This window comes from Rhinichthys klamathensis, unplaced genomic scaffold (assembly GCF_029890125.1).
Source record: "Rhinichthys klamathensis goyatoka isolate OS25496 unplaced genomic scaffold, OSU_Roscu_1.1 h1tg000147l_1, whole genome shotgun sequence".
In the NCBI taxonomy this organism is placed as follows: Eukaryota; Metazoa; Chordata; class Actinopteri; order Cypriniformes; family Leuciscidae; genus Rhinichthys; species Rhinichthys klamathensis.
This window is the reverse complement of record NW_026606682.1, coordinates 40,716-67,434: the sequence shown is the minus strand read 5'-3', so window position 1 is coordinate 67,434 and position 26,719 is coordinate 40,716. Positions and strand designations below refer to the sequence as shown.

Sequence of the window (26,719 nt, the reverse complement as noted above, 5' to 3'; positions counted from 1 at the left end):
CTTGAGATTGATCTGACGTTGTCCATCCCACGCCCACTATTAAGAGTGGCATGACATTTCCAATGCCGTGACTAACGTGGAGAAGCTTGTGAATGAAGTGTTGACTTTCACAACCAAACCAGATTCTCTGCATGTGTTGCTGTCATTCATATAGCCGCAAACGTTCAGGCTGAACTTGGGATTCCAAGATCTGCTCCTTATCCTCGGCCCCTTCTCTCGCCTCCCCACCTCAGCTCATAAAAGCGACGTAACCGAGATCATCAACCAAATAAAGGAGCCTCCGCATTTCCACCCTGGCAGTTTCTCTCCCAAGTGCTCAGCTGTGAAATTTAAAATCCATGCATGGCTTCCCTTTTTCCCCGTCTTGAAGAACCCGATTATTTGCTCTATGTCTTTGCGTAGCCTTAGCCTCCTTTGGCGCACACACATACTGTACTTCGAGTCATTTGCATGTATTAACCGTTTTGATCTCTCTCTCACTCACACACACGCGCACAGAGAGACACTCTAGGCCTGCACTACCTTTGTCTGGGAAATGTGTAGGAAATGAACTGTGTGGTTATCAAACGCAGGGAAATGGGATTTTTCACCCGGAGTAAGATTGTTTAGAGGCCCTCTCCTCTCTTCTACAGTCCATTTCCAGCCAGCTCCTAAAATAACACTCTTCTTCTTCCATTATCTAGCTGAAGATTGTCTCCACGTTCAGCGCTGACCTAGCCAAATTTAGAGCCATTGCAAATGGAGGCATTTGTGATTGAATGTTACATTTCTCCAAATAGGGATAGTGTAATTTGTAACATTTTTAAGTAGCTTGGATATAGTGGAAAAAACAGTGTATACAGTGGGAAAAAAATCCACTGTATACATTAGTGACATTTTAGTTATTTAGAATTTAATTTAATGTACTGTATATCACCAACTTCTAAGTGACACTTCTAAGTTTTATGTTTTTTAGGATAAAATAAGTGTATGGAAATAGATTGTCAGTGTTTTGTTGCCCGATTGTCGTTTTACAATTTAATCAGTCATGCAATAAAACTTTTAACAACTCATTAGTGGCAAACGACTCACAAAAATAATAATAATAATAATATAATGTATTTTATAATGCTGAGGCTAAAGGTCTGAACAGCCCAGCCCCTGACAGCAGTATGGATTTGCTAGTGCTACTAGATACACATACATGGTGCTGTGAGATGTAAGATATGCTGCTGCTGCATAAATAGACAGATAAATCTCGTAGCAGATCTAGGCAGGTGGAGCTGTGGGAGGTAGAGGGTTTCAGGGGAACTCTAAAAACAAGCTGCATGACTAGCTTACAGCAAACAATGAACCAGACTATTTAAATGTTGAGAAAGCAATCTCATTGGCTGCAGGATCAACAGAGGCCAATCAGCTTGTGTCATGCGGTAATGATGTAATTGCTTGTAGATTGCGTGTAAAGGACCTCTCAGCCTGCGCCCTCTAGAGTTTCATGACTGAACTATACATAGATGCATACATATAAAAAGGGTATCGCCCAATTTTATTAGCATTTCTATTATTCTCCGAAGCCTACATTTATGCAAATAGTCAAATGTCAACTAAGTGAAATACTGTCTGCGCAGATAGTGCCCTCAAGAAACCACATCTAGCCTGTGATTTACGCCTGGTGCCTTTCGAGTCTCTTGTTTGTCTTTGTTTGGTTTGATCTGGCCCTCATCCTGCATGCAGATTGAGTTGGCCGACAGCCACTGGTGTCTCTGTGTCTGTGTGTGTGGCGTTCTGTAAATGTGTGCGCATGTGTCTGGATGTCAGCGTTTGGGTGACTGTGGCATGGTTAGGGGGATGGGGGTATATATGATGAAAGGGCTAACAGGAAATCAACAGAGCAGAGGATGTGATTAATGAGAACAAAGCAGCATTAATATTCACTTAACAGAAGTGTGTGCGCACAGCTCCTGATTCTTATACACAATGCACAGGAAAAGACCCGGAGCCTGGAATTCTGTTTGGCTGTTTTTCCGTTATTGACTAGCTCAGCTAACAATGAGCTAAACTGAGGAATTGTGCCCAAAGTTCAAGCAAAATTGCCAATAAAAAGTGCCTTCTCAGCCTCAGATGCCCCCTAGCATTGCCTTGACCCCTGGTCACCCTGTGAAAGTGCAGCTGCTCTTGCTAAAAAATGGGAACAAGGAGAGTGTCTTGACCAGCGACCTCTTTTCTCCCCTCTATCCACCAATCACTGTCATTCATGCTGCCCTGGACAAAGACTTAGATTAACTGTAGCTGCCACGGTAATTGACGGGGAAGAATGAAAATGTTCTTTTTTTAAGCATAAAGAATGAGAAATGAGATCCATTGTATTCATGAGAAATTGGACCAGTCCAGCTTATCCATTATTGCGTATATATCTGTTTTCATCACAGTAGGTTAAGGCAACAGCCATCATGAACAGCACTTTTACATTATTTATTATTCTGATCAGGATGGTTTTAATTGTATTATTTATTTAAATTTACATGTAATGGTAAATGTAACATAATAAAACATTTTAACATCGCAAAGTTATATAAATAAATGTTAATGCATTAACAAATATGAATTAACAATAAAAAACAGCACAGAAATTGTACATTTGATTATTTTGTATTTTTTATTAAATTATTTTACTGTTCACTTCAATTCACAAAATTGAATAACCATTGTGTATGAAATATGCTATATAAATAAACCTGGCCTACTATATTTATAAATTAACATTAGCCAAGCTTAATAAATGCTGTAAAAATCCTGTTGTTTATTGTTAGTTCACGATATCTAATGCATTAACTTTTTTGTTGCTTGTCACTAAACGACTAGTTTATGAAATTACTGGAGATACAATTATTTAAAAATCCTTTTGTTTATTGTTAGTTCATCTAATGCATTACTGTAGCTAATGCTAACAAATTAAGCAAACTAGTTTATGAAATTAACTTGCTGTGTGTGTGTGTGTGTGTGTGTGTGTGTGTATATAAATACATATATATATATTGTAGTTCAAATGTAATATATATATTTTGGTTTGGGGTCAGATGCAATATCCACGTCATGAAATCCATGCTTGTGTTTTTATGAACTTGGACAATGCTAGTCTGTGACACATGATAGCAAAAGATCATTGATGCCACACAGAGGGCTTTAGGACTGCTTGACATCTGCAGGCCATTAAATGAACAGTGATGTGCATTTTGCTATTGTCAATCATTCTTTTTGATTAGCAATTCAATCTTGCAAGTATACTATCTTGCTAGCACAATTGCAGGACTGATTGATACTATTGTCTGTTATCTAAAAATTTTAGGGGGTCACTGCTGCGCGATAGAAAGTACAGGTAGGGGAATCAATTCCAATGATAAGGTACACGTTTAAGTGTCAACGTGACTGCTTCACTTGCTATTGACAGAGGGACAGATCAGGATAAATGCCCCTGTCGATACGTCCCGCGTCCAGCGTTATTGATGAAGCTATTTAGCCGACTCATTCTCTGAAAGCCGGTTCCAATCTCGCACTCTCTCCAGACACCAGGAGGCTTTATGCCTGAACGCCGCGTATATTGCGGTCTTCGGGTCAGCGCCTGACCTGGTGTTGTGTATCAAACTGCCAGGGTCAACCTAAAGGTCAATTGTATATGGTCACCATTGCTATTCACCCTTACAGATACTCCTTCAAGACTAGAATGAACCCTCAATGTGGGGCAGTCACCAATCACATGAAATGCATCCCTCCTCTTGCATTCATGCATTGCTAATTGACTTAAGCGAGGATTTGCACTAATCAGGTTTGCTGCACAAGAACCATTGGCCAGTCCTAACCTCATTATTTGATAGCAAAACTCTTGTCGGCCCCAATCAAGTGTTTAATTAAAATACGCATCGGCTTCAAGGTGCTTTCTCTTGCCCTCCGTCCCTCCGTTTTTTTCCACCCTCAATGGAAGCTGCGCTGTCAATAAATAATTTGCTCTGCTGCTCGGCGAACTAGCAGCGGCTGTTGTTCAGCTGAGAATTTGGACCTTGAGGTGAAAGTTTTTTGTTTTTGTTAGTAAACAGCCCGTTTGTACCCCATGTCGCCCTCTGACCCATCAGGCTAGTCCTAGATTTAGTACAGCGAACGAAGACAAGCCAGTGTCATGCTGGTTGTTATTAAGAGTGGAGGCAGGCGCTATCGGCACTGTCTGTACCTGCTGAATGCTTGTTGCTGTCTCACAAGCCTCTAAGGGGCTTTCAGTGCGGTGTTGATTTAATAGTCTCAAATGAGGTGGTGTATATCTGAGATCTGCTTGCGTGGCTTGTTTTGGGGCCGTTGATGCCTTGTTAAGAGAGCGGTGGCTCTGTGGGGGCGCAGCATAACGCGGCTAGTAAGCAGAACCGTGGTTGAGAGCGGCAGAGGTAAGAGGGTGCATTCGGCTTTGCAATCTTTCTGTTGTGCATCAATCTCGAGTCGGACCACCCAATGAGAGATGTCGATAGCGTAAAACGGCTTGACAAGCATTAGCGGTGATGAGTGGCTAAACACGTTCCCTGCTGTTTTGTGAAAAAACGTCCAAAAAGAGTGCTGGAAAAGTTCAAATGATCTATGAAAGAGCAACGTCAGCGATCGAATGAGATTAAAGCAACAAATGTATCAGTTTTAACTGCTTGGATGTCAGAAGTGTCTAATTTATTTCAGTTTTTTTCTAAGTGTGTTAAGAGAAACATCTGAGGCAGAAGATAATGAGACATAAGATGCTTCTGTGATGTAAGGAGTTTGTTTTGTCTTTATCTCTATAGGAACATTCTGTTGCTCAGAGGTTTCATAGTTCAAGACTTAATTGTGATTCTCAGATATTTTTCATGTAAGTATCAACTTTGGCTCAGATAATCCTCCTTAGGAGAAGTAAAACTGACTCAAATGAAACATAAGACATTCTCAGATATTAGAAGTCAAAACTGAGAAATTTGTTTTTGACAAGCATAGGAAATCCCTTTCTTACTAGATGTTTCGTAGCAATGTTTCATTGAAGTAGCAACTGCCTAAATACAGTAGATGCTTACATCGCTCGGATGTTTTTGTATCAAAGCTCTGGAAACTTTGTGATTCTCAGAAACGTTACGTTAATGGATCAATTTGGTCTCAGATATTTCTCCTAAAACTCCTAAAGAGTAATGAAACATTTCTGAGAATCACAATCAAGTCTCCAGAGCTCTGAAACTTCTGAGCAAAAACTCGTCCTTGTTTTATATAAGAGATTGCATGGTTGTCACACTATATTCTCAGTTTTAACTTGTTTCTCAGAATCATCTCATTTCTCATTTGTGTCTGATCTTTATTTCCCTTAAGGAGATTTATGATAATCTGAGGCAAAGTTGATACTTAAATTATTTGAAGTATCTCCAGATATTGAACTTTTGAGCAATTTTATTTTCCCAGAGATTAAAGCAAGAGATACATCTCACACTAAATTCTCAGTTTGAACTATCTATATCTCAGAATCATCTCATTGCTCATTTGTGTCTATTTTTTCAAAGTTTTAGAAGCATCTAGTTGATACTTAAATGAAGAATTTCTGAGAAGAACAATCAAGTCTCCAGATCTTTGAAATAGCAACTTCTCAGCAATAACATTTTCCTAGAAATTAAAGCAAGACAAGAAAGAGATCTCCCATGCTTCTCAAACCAAATTCTCAATTTTGACTCATCATATCCCAGAAGTACATCAAGTATACTATCATTTGGTTCTGTTGTATTTCTCTAAAGGATTTTTAGGAGAAATATCTGAGACAAACTTGATTTTTTTTCCTATAGAGTCACTGAAATGAACACTTTCAAGCAACTGCACTGTTGTCGCAGGGATCAGACGTGAGGATAGCAAGATAAAACCATCTGCAATTAAAATGTTCTAGCATATCAACAGTCATTCGAGCTGTCAGCACATGACTGCATAATGCCGTAGCTTTTGTGCGTGCCCAACCACACCAAGAGGTCTCCCTGACATCCGTCACATCACTAATAATGCCGCTTCAGTCTCCTAATTGCAGGCTTTAATTGTAATAATCATTTACAAGCCTAATTAAACAAAAAAAGGAGTCTCATGGAGAAGTGACTTCCAGTTCAAGTAATCAGGCTCAGTTCTGTCAAGAAACTCTGCTAGCATATTATCATTAGCGCTAGCTGTCTAATTGACGAAGGCAGTGCCGTGTGACTCGCTCTGTCTTTTTCTCTCTCTGTCTAAGAAATGACTTTGTTCCCTGTCGGTGTGGTGGAAAACAACCGTATCTTTCTCTATACAGTATTTCAGGGCTTCTTTGTCTTGAGGAATGTAAGGAACCTGAAGGCACAACAACATTGGTTAATGCTTTTAGAGTAAATTTTGTTGTTAGATGTACTTGTTTCGGGCTTTTTCTCAAGGCCACTGAAGCACGGTAGTGGGCTTGTGTTTGGTTACGCGCTTCATTCCACCAGGCGTTGTTTGTTTTTCTTCTTATTTATTTAAATCCAAAATAAGTGATCAACAAAATATCGCTTGAAATTAAGATATCAATTAAATACTACAAAGAAACTTATGAAGTGGTCAAAAATCGTCTCTGACGTATTCCCATTCAATAAATTTTTCCACGCCCTTTATGACGTATTCAATTTTCTATATTTTCTTAATTAACAAATTGAATTAAACCAAGACATAACCAAATAATATTATGATGTTGTAACAGAAATATGAAACCAAATACATTTTCTTAAATTGCTACAACATTACCAGCCCCTAATTGTTGTCTTACAATCAATTACAACAGCAACAACAACAACAACAACATTATTTTAGAAGATGGTAAATATATTTATGACTGATTTCTATATATCCCTCTTTGTTTTGCTAATGCATTTCATATATATATATATCTTTAGCTAAATTTCTCTTTGTGAGGATAATAAATGTGTTGGCTATCAGGATAATACATTTGTTTGTATTTTGGCTAACTAATAATGGACTTGTTATGTTGCAGAGGCTATTGACTTCACCATTTCCATGTCTCTTTCAAAACAGGTTCTTTGTATTTCCGTCCTCATTTGGCTTGATCTGGTGTCTGGCAGCGATTCCGAGATACTTCTCATTAATCGAGTCCAAGCTTTTTAAAGCCTTCGCTTCGGAGATACCGGAATAACAAAACCCCTGTCCTTCTTTTATCGATTACATCTGCCCAAATTTGAGTGGAGTCTCAGGCTGTGCCAGCCCATAATGTGTCTGCGTGCTTCCAGACAGATCCTGTCAATGTATCCCTGCTGAATGTCACAGTGGGCCCAGCACTCCTCCTCTTGTTTAGTGGCGAGAGGCTGTAAATGAAGCCCCCTGTAGATCGAGCGCATCCCCTCCTGAGCACCTCTGCAGGTTTAGCGGCCGGTCCTGGCCGGGTCTGGGGTGAAGCCCACCCCTGCTTGCCATCCCACCAACACGGGCGCTGCCAGAGCTGCATATGCTCTTTGTCTGGGTTGCTAATGGCTCAGATGCAATTGTAAACACCCTGCACGGCGTGAGGTGATTGTTTTTTCTGGGTTACTCAGCGGTAGTGGCAGGTTCGGCCTTTTTCGGGGTACCGCATGTGTCGGAAGAGCAGCTCTGATGTCTGTCCTAACGCACCGTTGCCGGCCAACAGTGAAAAGAATCAATCTAGCAGCTCTGAATCTGTCCTCCTGTGAAGATCATTTTGCGAGAGCTGTCAGCACTAGTAGCCGTACTGATGGATGCATCTTGCACACTTCATGTTTGTGTCATTTACTCTTGAGGGACACACTCTGAGACGCATGCTCGGTCTCTAATGTCAGTACAAACCTTTGATATGTTAATAATACTCATATGGTCTTGGACTCACTTAATAAGGCCGGGTTTCGCATCGTCAGGTTTCCCATTCCCGCTCCATGACCTGCTCTCTAGAGTTAGATGTGTAAGTTATTGACAGAAGCACTGTCTTCAATTATATCCGTTCAGAGCGTGTGATGCACAGTGAATTACCATCAGGGTGATAATACTAATGCAGCGAGCGTACGCCGAGTGGGTGATGGATGTCAGTCTCGAGTGGTGCGCTGGCACAATGCTGACAGAACTCAACAGGGAGCGAGAGGCACACTGGTGGGCGATAGATGCCGGAGACAGTGATGAATGTTGGGAAGGAAATTTCATAAAGGATTGAATGAAGATTGCCCTGGACCTGTAAGGATTTTTGAGGCTATTGAAGTATTACTTGTGTGGCAGGTGTGCACCAAACACATGGCTGATTTGAAGCGGGTAGTATTACAAGGACACCCTTTATTTACTATAAAAATTTTACATTTCAATTTATATACAGTATATATCCTTATTGTTGTCATTAATTTTAATAATTATTATTAAAATGATTTATTTATTAATAATAATACATTTTAAATAAATAAAATGAATGTATACATTAAATATTATTTGTATTAGGATTATGATGATGATGATTTATATATTTGTTTATTCATCCATTTTAATTGTTTAGCATATATATTATTTGTAGTAACTTTACTAAGTTACTTGTTCATATTTTTTCTTGTTCTAAACATAAAACTGACACAATTTAGCAAGGTTTATGCTTAACACAGGAAACAAAAACAACTAAACAGGGCAAATTAACGCGATTTCATAAAAGTGCCAATGGGAGTGAAAAGTTCTGCGGGTGATTTACTGACAATGTGCACATTAAAGAACACAGATTCAAGCGGATCATTTCCATAATGATCAACGCAATCTACCAAAAGCAACGCAAAGTAGAGTCAGGTTTAAGACATGCTTTTTTGGGGCATTAAATAATGGCGCAAATACCCATACATTTTGCGTCTAAAATGGAAACTCCTACAAATAAATATGCAATAAGGTCAGCCGGAAAAATAACTGTGTACACGCATTTGCGCTGCTGGAAGCTGTTAGTAAATCTGGACCTTAACATCTTGCACTATTTTACTTCATAAAATGTACTTATTTTTTTGTGATTTAATTATTTTTTGGAGAAAAGTACGAAAAATAGGGATTAAGTAAGGATGAAGTGATTTGGGGCTTTTTAATTAACATTTTTCATAACTTTTACATTTAGTTCCCCCAAATCTTGAATATTCAGTGGCATTTTTGATGGGCCCCAAAACAATTGAATGAAATTTGTCTCTAAAGTTTGTTTTGATGGAACAGGCACAGCAAATGGCAGGCAACTAATACAAGGAAACCGTGTTCTAAAACCATAAGGTAAAGAAATACGTTTTGTATTTGCTATAAGCCAGAAGCTTACGGTGATTGGTGCAGATCCATCCAGTCAAATAAAAACGAGCCACATTTGCCTCTCACTGTGCTGGCTGGATGTACAAAATGAGACCCAAAGACAGCCACGGCTCATTACCGGAATATTTTCGTGACTTTCTCTTCGACATCGTCGCAGAAGGGTACTGTCAGAGCGGCTGGATTAAATGAGCCGAATTGAACCGCATGTGTTTTCTTTCACGTTTTTCTACAAAGTGAGGGCCCATTATTTCTTGCGGTGGTGTTTTAGGGTTCCTTTGCTAGAGCTCATCTACCCCCTCCTTGGCTGTCCTGGAGGAGGGAAAGAAATTGGGACATGTCTCTATCATACAACCGCCTCATGATCTGTTGAGTGAATTGGAGGATGGGGCATCAGTTGCGTCTGCAAAATTGGTTTTTCACAGGTCCGCAGTGGGCTCGCGGCCGAATGGAAGAATCTTGTTTATGATATGACTGGTACCAGACTGGGCCACCTGAGCCATCATGGTGTTTCCCCCCTTCTCCCCAAACCTGGCCAGCCGATCACGCTGAGCATACGCCTGCAGAGCAGCCAAGAGAGCAGTGGGGTGCATCCAAACCCGCCATCTGTATATACACACGCATGCAACACACAAACACACACGCTAGAGATTTCCACAAATGCGGGGGGGGGGGGGGCCATGGAAAGGGGTATAAACCACAATACACAGTTTGTGCTGAAATCAAGTGTGGAATTTTGATGTCTTTTGTCTTCGGCTAACAAAAGAAGCCCTCATGCAGTCACACTGTGACACTCTCTAATTTCACATAATCAAACCTGGATTATTATGCAGCCCCGGGTCAGAGCGACCCACTGTCTGGCTGCTTTCTTGAAATCAATAAGGCCCCTATCATCTCCCCTGCTGCTATACACCACTGCTTGAACGTGTGTGTGTGTGTGTGTGTGTGTGTGTGTGTGTGTGTGTGTGTGTGTGTGTGTGTGTGTGTGTGAGGGAGACGACCCTCAGCCTGTTGCTCTGAGCTTTGACAGCTGAATTATTCACTCCTCAGACAGTAGCTCAGCTTCTGCCTGCTGTCAGTTCGAACTGAATGATCAGTTTAGAGACCACCGTACTGGTGCTCTGAGATCTGGATTTAATACTAGCCACTGTTGTGTTTTATTAAAACCTCTCCATCTTTGTTCTACACAATCAATGGGAATCGCATCAACGAAATTACTGGTGGCTATATTAGATAACGTGTTTGATTCCTAAAGTATTGTTCTGTGTCTGAATGTGGTGTTACAGATGGAGGAGGGTAATGACATTTGTAGGTCTCATCAGTTAGCTTATCTGACAGTTGGGTTTTGACCAGGACCATGAGCTAATGCCCCCTACCTAGAGAAAGTTCAAGACCTGTTCCTGCCTGGCACATTGTAGAGGGGGTGTCTGGGGCTAATTGACAGGCTGACGGACAGACAGGTTACAGGGCTTTACCGGCGTCTCCCAGAGGGGGCTCCAGGCCCTCCCGACAGCTGCGCCCGGGCGCTGCGCTCCACGAAGAGGCAAACGTAGGCCGCCTGTGCACCTTCCTCTCATTAGTGTCACAGTATGCGGATACTACTGTTGTCAGGTGAGGCGGTGTGGATCACTATTTTGTCAGCTCTGACAGAGATTTTGTACATCTGTGCGAGTCATGGTGGAATAATGTGGCAAACACACACACACATGCGGCCCCTCTCCTCACCGGCCCCGGTGAGAGGATTTCAGTCATACATTATTGATGCACTCCCTCTATATCGACTGGCTGCAGTTTCCAGCTCCGTATCTCAGGTCCAGTCTACCTCTCTATTACTCCACTCCTCCTTTGTCTCTCTCGCTGTCTGTCCCGCTAACCCTTTTACAGCCCGCATGCATTTCCCGTAAACTCTACCCCAGTTCACTGAAAGTGCGTTCATTTTTTCGTGTGCTATCTGAATTTTTACAACTGCTGTTAGCAAAATATGAAATGCATCAAATGGGATAATTCAACCCAAAATGAAATTATGTCATCATTTACTCATTCTTATGTTGTAGAAACCTGTGACTTTCTTCTGTGGGATGAAAAGATGTTGTTTGAAAAGTTTTTTCATAAAATGAAAGTGTTGTTTTTGACCCCATTGACTTTCACTGCGTAAACAAAACTCTGAAAAAAAACTTTTTTCAAAAACTCAAAAAAAAATATTTTTGTATTTGTGACAGAAGTTATACAGGTTTTCAACAACATAAGGGTGGATAAATGATGACAGAATGTTAATTTTTGGATGAACTATCCCTTATAAATTGTTTTGTGTAAATTGCAAGTTGGGACTGAAGTAAGCTAAATGCTAACCAGCTAAACCTTTAGCATTTTAATCATGGTTATTTAGTTAAAAAGTGTGTTACCTGAGTTGTAAAGCTGTCTAAATCATATTTTGGGGGGTTTTACTGAGCAACTGAGCATGAGCTCTGTGACGTTGCTCCACTGTGAGACCCGTGTGTCAGCTTTCCGATGTGCATTCACAGTAGGAACACGTCCCTCAGAGAAGTTGTGTCTGTACGCTGAATGAGATTTAACATGGTAGAGGCTTGCAGAAGCTTTTTATAGCAGACTTGCATAGCCCCTCTGGTGCTGAAGCGTCGAGATGCTTCAGTCGAGCTAAATCTACACTTTCAGGCCAAATCCGTTACACAAATAGCTCTGATGGGAAAGAAACGGTTCGCTGAGGAGGCTCAAAGCTCTGTTCAAACACGGAGGTTAAGAGCCTTCACATTTCATCTAAAACACAATCAGACAGGATGTATCACTCAGAAATAACCATTGATTTTTGGCTAACAACTCTCTAATGCTTTTTGAAATCCGCTGTGTTCCGGAAATAGTCTAAAGCTAAGCTAATACTAATACTGTTTCTGTGTAATATTGTTAGCTAGCTAGCTGGGAGGTTATCTCATTTTGATTTATGTGTATTATTCTGTCGGACAGTAAAAAGTCCATATGACATTTAAGTTCTGAGTGGAGAGGGATTTCAAAGGTCACCCCATGAGCGCACATGCTGCGCTTTTGCCTTTAATATAGTTCCTAATCAGTTGTGCTATTCTGCTGTGTCTATATTTTAACCGTAAAATATGTTTCTTACATTTTCTGATGAAAATGTTAGTGCCTGTCCACGCAGAACTCGCAGCCATGATGCTAGATTGCTTTGGCTGCTTGTTAGCGCATTGCTATGCTAATCTGAAGGATTCTTAGCATGTTGCTAAGGGTATTATGAGTGATTGCTAGGTGGTAGAGCACTATAGAGTGCAACAGTCAGGTTCTAAAAGTAAAAATCCCATTCATTGTCTCCATGGGAGGCTTGATTTTAAACGATAACTTCTAAACCTTTAAAGACAGACCCACTGTGAGGTTGATAATTGATGTTATATAATATTGTTGAAGCAATCAGCCCGCATTATTTTCACCTTTTTTTTTTTTTTAAATAATCATGTTCAACAGAAACTACATAACCCATAATTATGCAAAAAAATCTCCACTAATCATTAGAATTGCGTCAAGCAAATCACGCCAAAAAAATCAGTTCTCGATGAGTGCCTAAAATATAAATATATTTATCTTTAAAAATCATTAGCTTTATATTTATCCATTGTTTTTAATTAGATTGTCACTTGCAGTGCTTCATGGTATTGTAATTATTTACCATCAAGTACACAGTCTTGTACCTGTCTTTTTGTATGATTTTCAATTAACTCTAATGTTGTGATTTACCTTGTTGCTGGTTGGTTTAGTACATGGCTTCTAACAATTAAAGACTTTAAAATCCATATGCGAAAAAAATACTTCTGAAACCAAGATTGCTGAAAAACTGTGTGGGCGCTATGGCACTCGATTTAGGAAAGCTCTGGTACCTAGATTTGACTTAGATCCCTCTATTAACAAAGTTATCTGGTATATTAGCTTAGCTAGTAGAGTATACTGCTAGCAATGTGAACATTATGGGTTCAGTTCTCAAATCTTTTCTCAAAATTCTTTGTCAGTTTTATTGTGTGCCGGGTTAAAATTGTAAGTCCAATCACTTAGAAAAGTAATAGTAGGCTATACATCTCTTTGATAAACCTTACAAGTTAAGGTACAGTATCATTCTCATTCATCAACACTAAATATGAGCAGTGATAATAGTGATGCTTGCTTTAGCCATTGTCTTCATGTACTTTGATGAACTTATCTACTCTCTCTCGCTCGCTCACTCTATCATGCCATTTCTCCTACAGAACGTTGGAGTCTTGCTGAGAGGCCTCTTCGCGCAAACAAGAATGCTTTGATTGAGTTTTCAACCCACACACACACACACACACACACACACATGCGTTCGTGAGTGTTAGTGAGATGTCAGTGAAAAGGGCTGGAAGAGTTGTGCAAACAAAGCAATTGTACATGTGTGTGTGTGTGTGTAGTAACTTACACTTCACACGTGTGAATGTTTTATTGCGCTGCAGTTCGAGTGGGTTTGCTGAATATATAATATGGCTTTCTGAAAGCGACTGCCGTTGGGACGAATTGTGTGTTTGGCAGGTTTGGCTGGTTAGCATGACCCTGTTAGCCCCCGTGTACTCAATGTGGCTGCAAATAGCATCTTTCTTCATTGATTAGTGTGTTTATCTGTGCAGATGTGTGTGTTGGTTGGTATCTGCTGGGATTAGAGGGGTCAGATTAGTCTCACGTCTGAGAGTTTGTTGGCCGCTCGACTCCACAGAGACATTGAGCAGGACGGATAAGAGTCAGTCAATTGTTGCCCTCAGCTTAGCCATGCATGAATTTATCACCAGAGAATTTGTGCTTAAGACTGAGGTGTGTGTTTGACTTGACTTTGTGTAAATTGAGTGTCTAAATGTAAAAAGACCCCATGAAGAAATCAAAATTTAAGTTAATAGCTTTTATTACATGTTGGTTAGCTTTGAAACTTGCTATATGCTAGTAGTGCACCACTAAACGTTGATAAAATGAATATAATTCTCTTTTAGCGTAAGACTTTTTATGTTTTTGAAAAGTCTCTTATGATCCAAAATACAGTTGCTGCTCAAGAAACATTTATTATCAATGTTGAAAACAATGTTACTATTATTACTATTACTATTATTATTAGTATTTTTGCAGAATTTGTTTTCCGGGAATCTTTGATGAATAGAAAGTTCAAAAGAACAGCATTTATTTGCAATAGAAATCTTTTGTAACATTTTGATTGTCTCACTTTTGATCAATTTAATGCATCTGTATAAAGTCTTCATTTATTTAAAAAATTGTTCTGCCTGCAGAATTGTATTTTTAAAATAAACATTTACACATTCCAACAAGTCCTCTAATAATACAGAGCAAAAACATTGATGATGTTATCCTGCTCCACAGAATTTTGTCAAATCAGATATAATATGTCTCGCTCAAATATCCTGTTTCAAAAGTAAATATGTCAATATAAAAATAAAACGTTGTTGAAGCTTTTCATGGTCTTTAATTAATTATGGAAGTGTTTATGTTAATTTCCCTGTGTGTATTTAAGGAATATGTATGATTTATGCGTGTAGGCGGATAATGAATCACACATACACACATGAACATGCTGTTTTTCTCTGATTTTCCATGAGCGCCGATGGATTTATGTGTCAGTGAGATTATTGCACTGTGTGTGTGTGTGTGTGTGTGTGTGTCAGAGGGGACATGATCGATGGATCTCATTGCTGTGGGTGCAGTGCTCAGTATCTCACATTAAAAATGAATGTGTGTGTGTGTGTGTGGCAGCGTGTCCCAGAGGTACCAGCTGTTTACGGCCCACTCCAGGAAAGGGGTAGGGGGTCAATGCCTGGACTGGTCTCTATGGCAACCGCGATGTGGATTTCATGAACCTTTTGAGTGTGCATGTGTTTGTACGTGAACATCTGGATACAGTATTTGTACATGAGAGGCTTCTGGATTTCTTTAGTTTCAGCTCAGATGGAAAGCCCACCCTTCTCGGACCTTCTGTTCTGTACTGCACACACAATTATGAGCTTTCATACAAAAAAAAGGAGTCAGTGTGCATGTGTAGGTTTTAATCAGTCTGTGATTATTTTGATTAAATCATATTTAGTTCCAAGGCTGCAGGAATGAGGCTTTTGTATTGAGAGATATTCAAGAGTTTCATTTCATGCCTTGCCTAGTCATTAGATGTTTACACTACAGTTTAAAAGTTTGGGGTTGGTAATATTTTTATGTTATCATATGCTCACCTAGGCTAAATAAAAATACAGTAAAAGATAAAGTACAAAAAAAGATATCCTATATATTTCCATTAGATGAATCTTTTCAGACGTGTCCCGACAACAATAAACACTCTCTCTTTTGTACATAAGTTCCAAGACATTTTTGATCTGTCTTTAATCCAAAATCCATTGGAACTTATAACATCATGCAAAAAAAAAAAAAAAAAAAAAAGGTCAATGCATTGTTCAGGCAGTTTTATTCCTGCCAATCAGCAGTTCTTGGCCAGAACAAGCTGTAATGTTGATCAGACTGTTCAGTATGCTGATAATCAAGTCTGGCTAAACAAGAACAGGATTTCCTTTACCCTCAGTTTACCCTCATATACTTTCAGTCTCATTCTAACCCCTCTCTCCATTCTTCTCTCCATGTTTCTACTCTTAATCATTAACCTCAGACCGTTCATCTCTTTCATTCTATATCACTCTCTCCATTCGTCAGACAGGTGCATGTGACAGCGAGGATGTTCTGAGGACTATGGAAAAGAGAACTAATGAACTAATAGCCCATACTGTCCCAAGCACAGGTCTAAGATCAGCCGTTGGGTTGTAATTATAACGTCTGGGGTCTGGATTACAGCAGCTGAGGTTCTTTAGAGGTTACAAGCTTGACTTGGAAGACTGTTGTTTTTGAATAAGACAAGAATTCGGTGCCAACTGTCTTCTTTTCTTCTAAATGTCTTGTCTCCAGGCGATTCTTGGCCAGCTTCAGAGCGAGTGGAAAATATCGTATTGAAGCCAGATAGAGATTAGCAGATAGCATCCTGGAAGCATTTTAAGCTGTGGAAGAATTACCGAGCTCAAGAGGAAATTAGGAGTTGGCGCGCACCCTGTCCTACCATGAGTTTGGGCTGAACCCAGAATTCCTCACTAATCTAACTACAGTTGTCTTTTAAGCCAATTGGCTGTTATTAATACTTTAAGTTCACAAGTGCAAGTGGAGATTAATGGCGTTTGTGGTGCATTCTAATGTTTTTTTCGAGGATTTTGTTTTAAGGTTGTGAGACCACTTCTTTGAAAGTTTTTTTAAATTTTTTAGAATGTTCTCATCATTTGGCATCATTTTTTGGATAGCATGTGCCACTTTGGAAGTAAAATAGCCAATATACGTGGAGATACAAACATCAGTTGTTAAATACTGTATAAACTCATCATATTTTCCCATATATATAATTATTTTCATAATATTTAGCCATTTTAAGTTTATATATATATATATATATATATATATATATATATATATATATATATATATATATATATATAAGATAATATATGGCAGCATTAGTGACCGCTGGGCAAATATTTCTATGCAGAAACCATGTACAAAATATTGCAAATATTTACATTGAGGCATTTTGCCAACAGGTCAATTGCAAGTAAACACCCAGAAACTGAAGCATAAATTGAACACCACCAGATGTCAGAGGTCAACTTGCACACCTTTTAGTCATCCAAAAAATAATCAGAGAAAGAAAAGGCAAATTTGAATAGTTGATGTCGATAAATACCTTTAATACAATGATCTTTATGTTGCTTGATAGCTGTAAACAGCCACCACAGTAAAATAGTTATTAATATTAATAAATGTAATCATTTTTTTTTTTAACATTGCTGCCTTTTATCATTTTGCTGTTGCCACTGCTTGCATCATGCCTACCAACATCCCTTCACTGTGGTAAATTCACTGTAACGTATGATCTTGCTTAATACTTTATATTTTGTTCTTTTGCAAACTAATCAAAGTGAAAATCTATCCAAATGAAAATCACGTTTTTATGTTCTGTGGTTAAACTCAAGTTTTAATGAGAAAACATTCAAACTCACACACACACAATCACAAGCTCCTCTCAGTGGGAGAACAGGCTTCATTGTGCGTCCCACTGTGTTGACTGACTAAAGCATGTGCTGGTCAACAGCTGCTCCAGTTGCCTGCCCGCAACCCCCATAACACCTTTATCCCTCTCACTCTTTCTGTCTGAAAGTCTCGCTGTCTCCATCTTCTCCTTTGACATGGTCCTGCCAAGTGTGCAGACGAGGACGCGCACCTGCGACAGCTGTGTCACCCTGCAGTTCAGCTGTCCCATCTCTGATCCCTCCGTCAGCATTTGACACTGCTGCAGATCTTCCTTACGTGGCTGGCATCACTAGTACTATTGTTCATACTAGGGTTACAGGGATAGTTCACTCAGAAAATTAAAATCCTGTCATAATTTACTCATGTTGTTCTAAACATGTTCTTTTTTCTGTGGAACACAAAAGAATGTTGGTCTATATGAAATTCAATGGTCCAATGTTGTTTTGATTACATTTTTAATTTGGGGCTGGGACTCTTGTCATTCTTGTCTGTTTGTGCTATAGACAAAAATAATACGTTAAATTGTGCAAAAAATGTTTCATGAATTATTTTCTTAAAAAGTTTACTACACATGTAAGCCTATATAATAATTTTTCCAGAGGCTTCATGAATTGTATCTATTTTAGTTTGGATATGCCATTTCTAGGGTATGGGTTTAAAAGTGGTACAACAGGTTAAAACTGCATATAGCCTATATAACACACACACACACACACACACACACACACACATATATACACTCACCGGCCACTTTATTAGGTACACCTGTCCAACTGCTCGTTAACACTTAATTTCTAAGCAGCCAATCACATGGCGGCAACTCAGTGCATTTAGGCATGTAGACATGGTCAAGACAATCTCCTGCAGTTCAAACCGAGCATCAGTATGGGGAAGAAAGTTGATTTGAGTGACTTTGAACGTGGCATGATTGTTGGTGCCAGAAGGGCTGGTCTGAGTATTTCAGAAACTGCTAATCTACTGGGATTTTCACGCACAACCATCTCTAGGGTTTACAGAGAATGGTCCGAAAAAGAAAAAACATCCAGTGAGCGGCAGTTCTGTGGGCGGAAATGCCTTGTTGATGCCAGAGGTCAGAGGAGAATGGCCAGACTGGTTCGAGCTGATAGAAGGGCAACAGTGACTGAAATAACCACTCGTTACAACCGAGGTATGCAGCAAAGCATTTGTGAAGCCACAACACGCACAACCTTGAGGCGGATGGGCTACAACAGCAGAAGACTCCACCGGGTACCACTCATCTCCACTACAAATAGGAAAAAGAGGCTACAATTTGCAAGAGCTCACCAAAATTGAACAGTTGAAGACTGGAAAAATGTTGCCTGGTCTGATGAGTCTCGATTTCTGTTGAGACATTCAGATGTTAGAGTCAGAATTTGGCGTAAACAGAATGAGAACATGGAACCATCATGCCTTGTTACCACTGTGCAGGCTGGTGGTGGTGGTGTAATGGTGTGGGGGATGTTTTCCTGGCACACTTTAGGCCCCTTAGTGCCAATTGGGCATCGTTTAAATGCCACAGCCTACCTGAGCATTGTTTCTGACCATGTCCATCCCTTTATGGCCACCATGTACCCATCCTCTGATGGCTACTTCCACCATGTCACAAAGCTCTAATCATTTCAAATTGGTTTCTTGAACATGACAATGAGTTCACTGTACTAAAATGGCCTCCACAGTCACCAGATCTCAACCCAATAGAGCATCTTTGGGATGTGGTGGAACGGGAGATTCGCATCATGGATGTGCAGCCGACAAATCTGCGGCAACTGTGTGATGCCATCATGTCAATATGGACCAAACTCCCTGAGGAATGCTTCCAGCACCTTGTTGAATCCATGCCACGAAGAATTGAGGCAGTTCTGAAGGCAAAAGGGGGTCCAACCCGTTACTAGCATGGGGTACCTAATAAAGTGGCCGGTGAGTGTATATATATACTCAGTACCGGTCAAAAGTTTGGAAACATTACTATTTTTTTATGTTTTTGAAAGAAGTTTCTTATGCTCACCATTGCTGCATTTATTTGATTGAAAATACAGGGGAAAAAACATTTCTATTTTATATAAATGCTGTTCTTTTTAATTTGTTATTCATCAATGAATCCTGACAAAAAGTATCACAGGTTATTAAAAAAAAATACTGCACAACTGTTTCCAATATTGATGATAAAAAATAGCATATCAGAATGATCTAAAATATATTCAAATAGAAAACCATTATTTTAAATTCTAATCATATTTTATTTCACAATATTACTGTGTTTTTTTTTATTTTTTTATTTTTAGACTTAGATTTTTGTCTGACTACTAATAAAACTGGTGAAAATAAACCCATAGACTTACATTGAAGGAGGAACCTAAGCCATATCCAGGGGGCAGAATATCAGAGACTTGGTGGTGGGCTCTTTTAAATACTTAAAAATACCCCAAATGCCCTAGCAACCACTCAGAGCACCTTGGCAACTGTGTAGTAATGCCCTGGCAGCTATTCAAAACACTATCGCATTGTGGAGCCTGGGTTTGTACTTCTTACATATTTATTCATACAATACAAACACTTTTTCTATCTCAGTGTTACTCCAGAAAAGGCATTTGGTGACCATTGGACATAAGACAGCATCATCTGGTCTCTTTGAGTCTAAGGTTGTTGGATTGTTGGTCTGGCTCTAAGTCAGTGTTGTGTAACATTGAGACTTATTGCCCATGTTGAACCAGCGTCGTATGGCCGTTGTTGCTTTGTGAGCGGAGCCCCTGGTGGGCTTGTTTGTCGTCAGGCTGGGCGGCAGCGCTGATGTGCTGGACTCATTACTTTTGACCACCTGTTTGTCCTGGGGCAACGAGTGAGTGAAAAATAAAGAGAAATGAGGGAGGGGGAGCTGGGTGAAAATGAAAAAGGGAACAGGACGGATCCTTGTGGGACACTTCTCGGTTTTTGCCACGAAGTCACACCGTATGTATAAACACAACTGTGCATGTGTGTGATCACAGCCATGTGTCGGTGGAAACAATGCTGGTAGCGGGAGGTTGAATGAGTGTCTTTGTTGTGGAGCTGTGTGTCGCAGGGACAGGTGGATGGCCACCCCCTTCAGACCCCGCCGCTCACACATTAATGACATTTAACCACGGCCATACAGCGCGCACACACACACAGCGGGAACCCTGCATGTTTCTCCACCCCTCTAACTAAACACACACTGTGTGCCCACTCATCCATCTTAAAACTGTCTCTCACTTCATCCTACCCTTTGACCCCATCACGAATGTCAGAATAAAGAAAACACAAGGACTAACCGTCGAAAAGCTTGATGCTGTGCCCAAATTCTGAACAGCAACCGGCACAGTCTTATTCGTCAAACAAATTTTGTTTTGGTTTAGAAATAATGTATGAAGTTGAGGCTTTGGTTTGGTCCTTCCTCTGCACCACACCTGACCACACAAAACCATCCATTCTTTTCAGTCAGATATGCTGCTAAGCAAAATGGAAAGAAAAAATGCTATTCGTCCCAAAATCCTCAATGATTTCACACTGTTTGTGTGTGTTAATAGGATGCAGGTGCACCCTAAAAAAATCCCCTCAGTGACAAGGGAGGACATCACAGACTCCAGCGCTGGCAATGAAAGCAAATCCCTGAAAATACATCAATAGATAAAAGAGATATTACAGGCACAGGCACAAATCACAGAGCTGTGGCCCGGTCATCACAGCGACGCTATCCCAGCATGCCAAGTGGGCAGCAGAAGGCTGTGTGAGTGCAGTGGAGAGGGGCATTGTGGGTCAGCAGGCAAAGCAAAGCAAAGCTTGAGTCTGTTGTAGTGGGCATGTGTGAGTGTGTATCTGGTTAGCACTCATCTCTGAGGTATTACGGGTGTGTTTGATTGTCTAGGTGTGTGTGTGAGAGAGAGCAAATGTTTGCCAGAGACACGCTGCTTGTTGGGTTTTGAGAAATGAAACATTTGTTTTTTAATGGTCTCTGAGTTGAGACTCACTCTGGAGGCAAACTCGACACGATCACTTTTATTTGTGTATACAGTATGTGTGTCTTCATTTGTGAAAACAATTTATAATTGAACTAAGTATTTATTTAATGTTTCAAAGAATGTTTTTATATTTTAATGTTTTATTTTATATATTATTATTATTTTAAACAACATTTTAAAAAATGTGTTGTTTTAATTTTTTTTTTTTTTTGTCATAGTAGTAGTATATTATTATTATTGTGCAAGTGCAGGGTTAGCATTTTGGTATGTCACCATTCAGTTCAGATTTCCCGCCACTCGTTTCTATGGTTACTGTCATTAGTTAGTTGGGTTCAGCTGTGTCTAGTTTATCTCCTTGTTTAGTATGTAACCTGAGTTCCCTGTCCCGTCACCGTTATGCCTACATGTGTGTATATTTGCCCTTGCCTGTTTGGATCACTACCTGTTGTTGGATTATATTAAGTAAACTTTGTGTCTGAATCTTCATCTTCTGTACGCTTCCTGACTGCACACACCCATAACAGTATGGGTATGAGTTAGTCTATAGTATTTATAATTGGTTCTATTTAAAGACAGAAGTCTATAAATATCCTAATTTAGATTTATGTTATGAAATGTATCAATTATAAGCAGTTTACACAATGTTACACTGAACATTATGTATTATGTATATCTTAAAGTACACATTTCCTCCTGTATGTTTGAGCAGGTGTGTGTGTTCTTGTTTAACCTACATTGAGAGGCCAAATGCCCCCACAAAGATAGTAAAATGTGAAAATTTGGACACAATTTCAATGAAAACTGCTTATAAATCATACCAAGTGATGATTTTTGAAAAAGGTTTTCTGTGATGGGTAGGTTCAGGGCTAGGGTTAGTGTAAGGGGTTAGAATTTTGTACAGTATAAAAACCATTACGTCTTTGTAAAGTCTACGTAAAGATATAAAAAACTCATTTGTGTGTGTGTTCATGTTCATATACCTAGTTGAACAGATGCACTGGGCGACACAGAAGAGCAGTGTGTCGATGGTATTCCTCTTAGTGGCAGTAGCACAGCTGTTTGTGTCCTGTTTCCTCTGTTCTCTCCGTTTCTGTTAGCACACACACACACACACACACACACACACAGTACAGGTTTTACCAACGAACGCAATCGTGTTTGTCTTTGACTTGTGCATTTCAAAGGAAACACATGTATACGTTAACATCCAGACGTTCTTGTCCACATACACAACTGTCACCAACATGAAAACTGGCCATTTGGTTTTCATAGACATCACAAATGCGATCTCACTTTCATCTCGCAGGGAGATGAAATGGAGATGAAATAGAAACCCTGAGGCAGTACTGAACTAATATCTTAATTTTAAGTCTTCTGCTTCTTAGAAGAAATAGACCTTGTGGTTAAAATGTTCTCACATTTGCCATGATTGCAAAATTTGCATTCAAACATTGTTAATCTCGTTAAATGTCTCTGAAATATTTCTCATTTTCTTCCAGAACTATATTATCTGGGTAACATAATTTAACTTGCCTATTTTTTATTGCTCCTAAAGACTTATAGAAGAAACATCTGAGAGATGTTAATACAAGAGCAATATCTGAGCAACCAAACGTTCCTCTGGGAGTAAATGTGGTGATGATTAATCTGGATTCTTCTCTTTCCTGCCTCGCGTTTCCCTCCTCTTCCATGTCCATCATAGTCTCAAAATAAAATGGGTCGAGAATTGATGACTTCAAATGTTACCTCAATATCATATATCCATCGGATGGACTGATAGAGCTTGTATTGAATGAATGTCCTCCGTTTGTTCTTTCTTTCAAAACCTTATTTTCTTTGTTGTTTAGGTCACACGGGTGCCGATCGAGTCGTGTGAGCAGTACGGCACATGCGGAGAGTGTTTGAGCTCAGGAGATCCTCACTGTGGCTGGTGTGTGCTGCATAACATGTAAGTTCCCTCTTTATATTTACACACAGTTCGTGGTAAAGCGATGCGTTTTGTGTATTTGAAGACTAAAATCTCCATAACTCTTGAAATATATTCTGAAAAGTCTAGGAAAGATCACAGGGATCATTCTCATATGGCACAGAGGTTGTTTGCCCTCTGGTGGTGGACTAGTGCAACTGCATCCAGATGTGTATATCTCTCAATGCAGAATCCTCAGATGCTTTTGTGCTTTAAAATATTGTATTGAATGTTGCTAGAACAGCACAGAGTTTGTCATTTTTTAGTGGTTTTGTGCTGTTGTGTAAACCCTACGCTGCCATCATTACTGTAATGGCGGGCGTACCTCCCTTGGGAAAGTGCACTTAAAGTAATTTACATGACTCCCGACAGGACAGGGACAAATAATTGGCGAAGCGAGCGGTATTTGTGCCTCTTCGTTCAGCATGGGGCTGTATTTTTTTTCGGCGCAGCGTGCCGTCAGCACGGCAGGATTACATTCCTCCATCAGTCCTCTGGGGCTTTCTGCTGTATTAAAGCTCATGTCATACAGACACCATTCGAATCTCAAACATACCGTGCTGTGTTGTGCAGACAAGCTTATGTATTTATTAATTCACCTGCAAAAACTACTGAAAGTATCATGCTACTACTGTACCTTGGCATTATTTGAAATTAACTCGTTTTAAAGGTGTCATGACCTGGATTTTTAAATTATTTTCATATGTTCTTTGAGGTTCACTTATTGTAAATTCCGTTTTTTGCTTAAAAAACAATTATAAATGTGAAAAAAAAAAAAAAACTCTGTCTGAAATTATCCGTTTTTAAGGGGCGGCTCCTTTAAGGCCTCCTTTAAGGAGACAGTATCAATGCCCACTCGATCAATGACTCCTTTAAAAATAAACAATCCACTTGTTCCTGATGCTCGTATCCTTCTGAAGTCTCTAGAGAAATTAGCAAATGAGCTGTTTAAACGGGACGCACCAAAGCGAACGTTCTTTTCAGTCTTCTATTTGTCCGGTTATCGACAGAATCAAACATCTATGTACTGTATCCAGTGTAGACAGCGTCAGTGATTATAATGAGTTCTGTTTGCTTTTGCCTCACATCTGGTGGGCGATGATGTAAAACTATTCGTCGATGTCTTGCTCTGGAGGCAGGCATATCCAAATGCATTTGCCCGTGTGACGTCACAAAGACCTCTTATATGTCAAAACATTTGCAAATTTAATTGTCATCAACCTTTAAAATATCCCATGTCATGACCCCTTTAAAATATTCGATATTATTTTTTAAGCATTTTTAAGTTAATGCTTAAATTATTTAATATTTATTTTAAAATATTAATTATTTTTATTTTTTGTAGCATATTATTTTTTTACATATTTTAAAATAAATATTATAAAAATAGTACTATATTTAAATATAGTATTGTATATTTATTTATACTTTATATATATATATTAAATTATAAATAAATATTAAATTATAAATAAATATTAAATAGGATATTTTTATTGCTTTTTTATTTTTTTTATTTTTTTGAGAAACAAATTTGGTGTATCGGCATGTTAATCATTCAGTACCATGGTATATTTCAGATTCTCTCGTTTTCTCTCTCCTCTCTCTGCTAATATTCCCCTACAGCGAGTGCTTTTTCACAGTCAGTGTTCTCTTAATGAAATTAACATCTCTCTCTCCTGCTCGCTATAATTCCAGCTCCACACACATATTTGTTCATTTCTCACTCCTCACGGCCCCTATGGAGTCCGTCCTTCCGTTTCTGATAGAGCGGCAGACAGAGAGAGAGAGAGAGAGAGAGAGAGAGAGAGAGAGAGAGAGAGAGAGAGAGAGAGAGAGATTGCTGACACCTTCTACCATGCTTTCATTAGTCTTCTAGCCTCTCTTCCACTGCACTGGTTTTCTCCTCCTTAGCACATACTTTATAATAAAGGTTTTCAAATTGTTATCTGCAGCGCAGGTTCATCATTAGATACCCTTTTAAATCAAGAAGCATTTTTGTGTTTGTGTGTGTGTGTGTGTGGGGTGGGTGGGTGGGGGGGGGGGGGGGGATTCTTGAAGGTGCTATATGGGTCTTTGGAGATTAGATAAGAAATCTTGATGGGACATTTAAGTTTCTACGGATCAACACATTGGCTTCGGGGTTTATTGACGCACCAGAGCAGATTATTGTAACGTAAAATAACGGTTTACTATTTGAATATATTTGAGTATATCTTATATAAAATGTCATTTAATCCTGTGATGGCAAAGCTGAATTTTCAGCATTATAACTCTTAAAGGTACAATATGTAAGAATTTTGTTATAAAATATCCAAAAATCACTTGCACATTGTGATATATTTCCTGCAGTTGTGTACTTACAATATCCCAAAAGTCTCCAAAGATTTTTTATTTCAGAGAAATTCCCATTTTAAATGAGTGGCTGTCCCGGAAAAAAATGTCGCCTGTCAATGACGCAATATCCGCTCTATCCTCGGTTTCCGCTCATACTGTCATAGCCATGACGTAACCATGGCGACAGACGTAGACAACTGCGTAGTGCGTAACGTTTAGCGGCACGCAGTTCTTGTTTCTTTCAAACATAGACCATGGCAAGCAGACTTTGAGACAAACAAGGAGAGCTAAAATGAGGATCAATATCAGCGTGGCGTTTTAGAGATGCCGAGAGCTAGCGTCCGCGACTAACTTGGACTTGACAGAGCTTCACGAGTCACGACTTGACAGCTTTATTAGACAGGTGAGCAAATGTACATAAACAAATCAATGTTATATAACGTTAGCTCAACATGATGAAATGTTAAAATATGGTCAGTATGTTATTCTAATGTTGATCTAGCTTAACGTTACTGCTAGTTTCCTATAGCAAACGAACTAACACGTAGTATAACATTATCACTTTCAACACACATTTAAATGCCGTTTAGTGTGATAGTGTAACGTTAGACCAAGTGAAGCAGCGCTGCGTTACCTCACAAGTTTAATTCGTATAATAAACTGACCTGTGTGAGTAATCCAGCACTTGCGGGTTCGGTAGAATTAAATGTCCTTATTCCTTTACATCCGCGGGACTCGCGTGTGATATCTTTCTCTTTAGCAATCGCGCCCTGCTTCATACCACTGTAATGTTAAAAAACATGAATGTTTGCACTCATCCATAAACATTATTAGATCCATCAGCTTGACAGCAAGTCCCATCATTCAGCTCATCACTGCGTCATCAACCTACGCCTGTGTTATTGTTGGAAACTGCGCCCTCTTGTGGCGAAAAAATCTTACATATTGTGCCTTTAAGTGTCACGTGATCCTTCAGAAATCATTCTAATATGCACGTTTACTG

The 26,719-nt window shown here is 39.4% G+C and overlaps 1 protein-coding gene across 1 annotated transcript in view; it reads left to right on the top strand.

The window, feature by feature from the left end:
- The window catches only part of LOC130090484 (plexin-A2-like), a gene marked incomplete at its 3' end in the record, with an annotated part of 166,725 nt that overhangs the window by 100,993 nt on the left and 39,013 nt on the right, over positions 1-26,719 (top strand). The window contains exon 5 of the mRNA XM_056257878.1: positions 23,261-23,361. Coding sequence (XP_056113853.1) covers positions 23,261-23,361 — 101 coding nt within the window. The remainder of the gene's footprint in view (positions 1-23,260; positions 23,362-26,719) is intronic.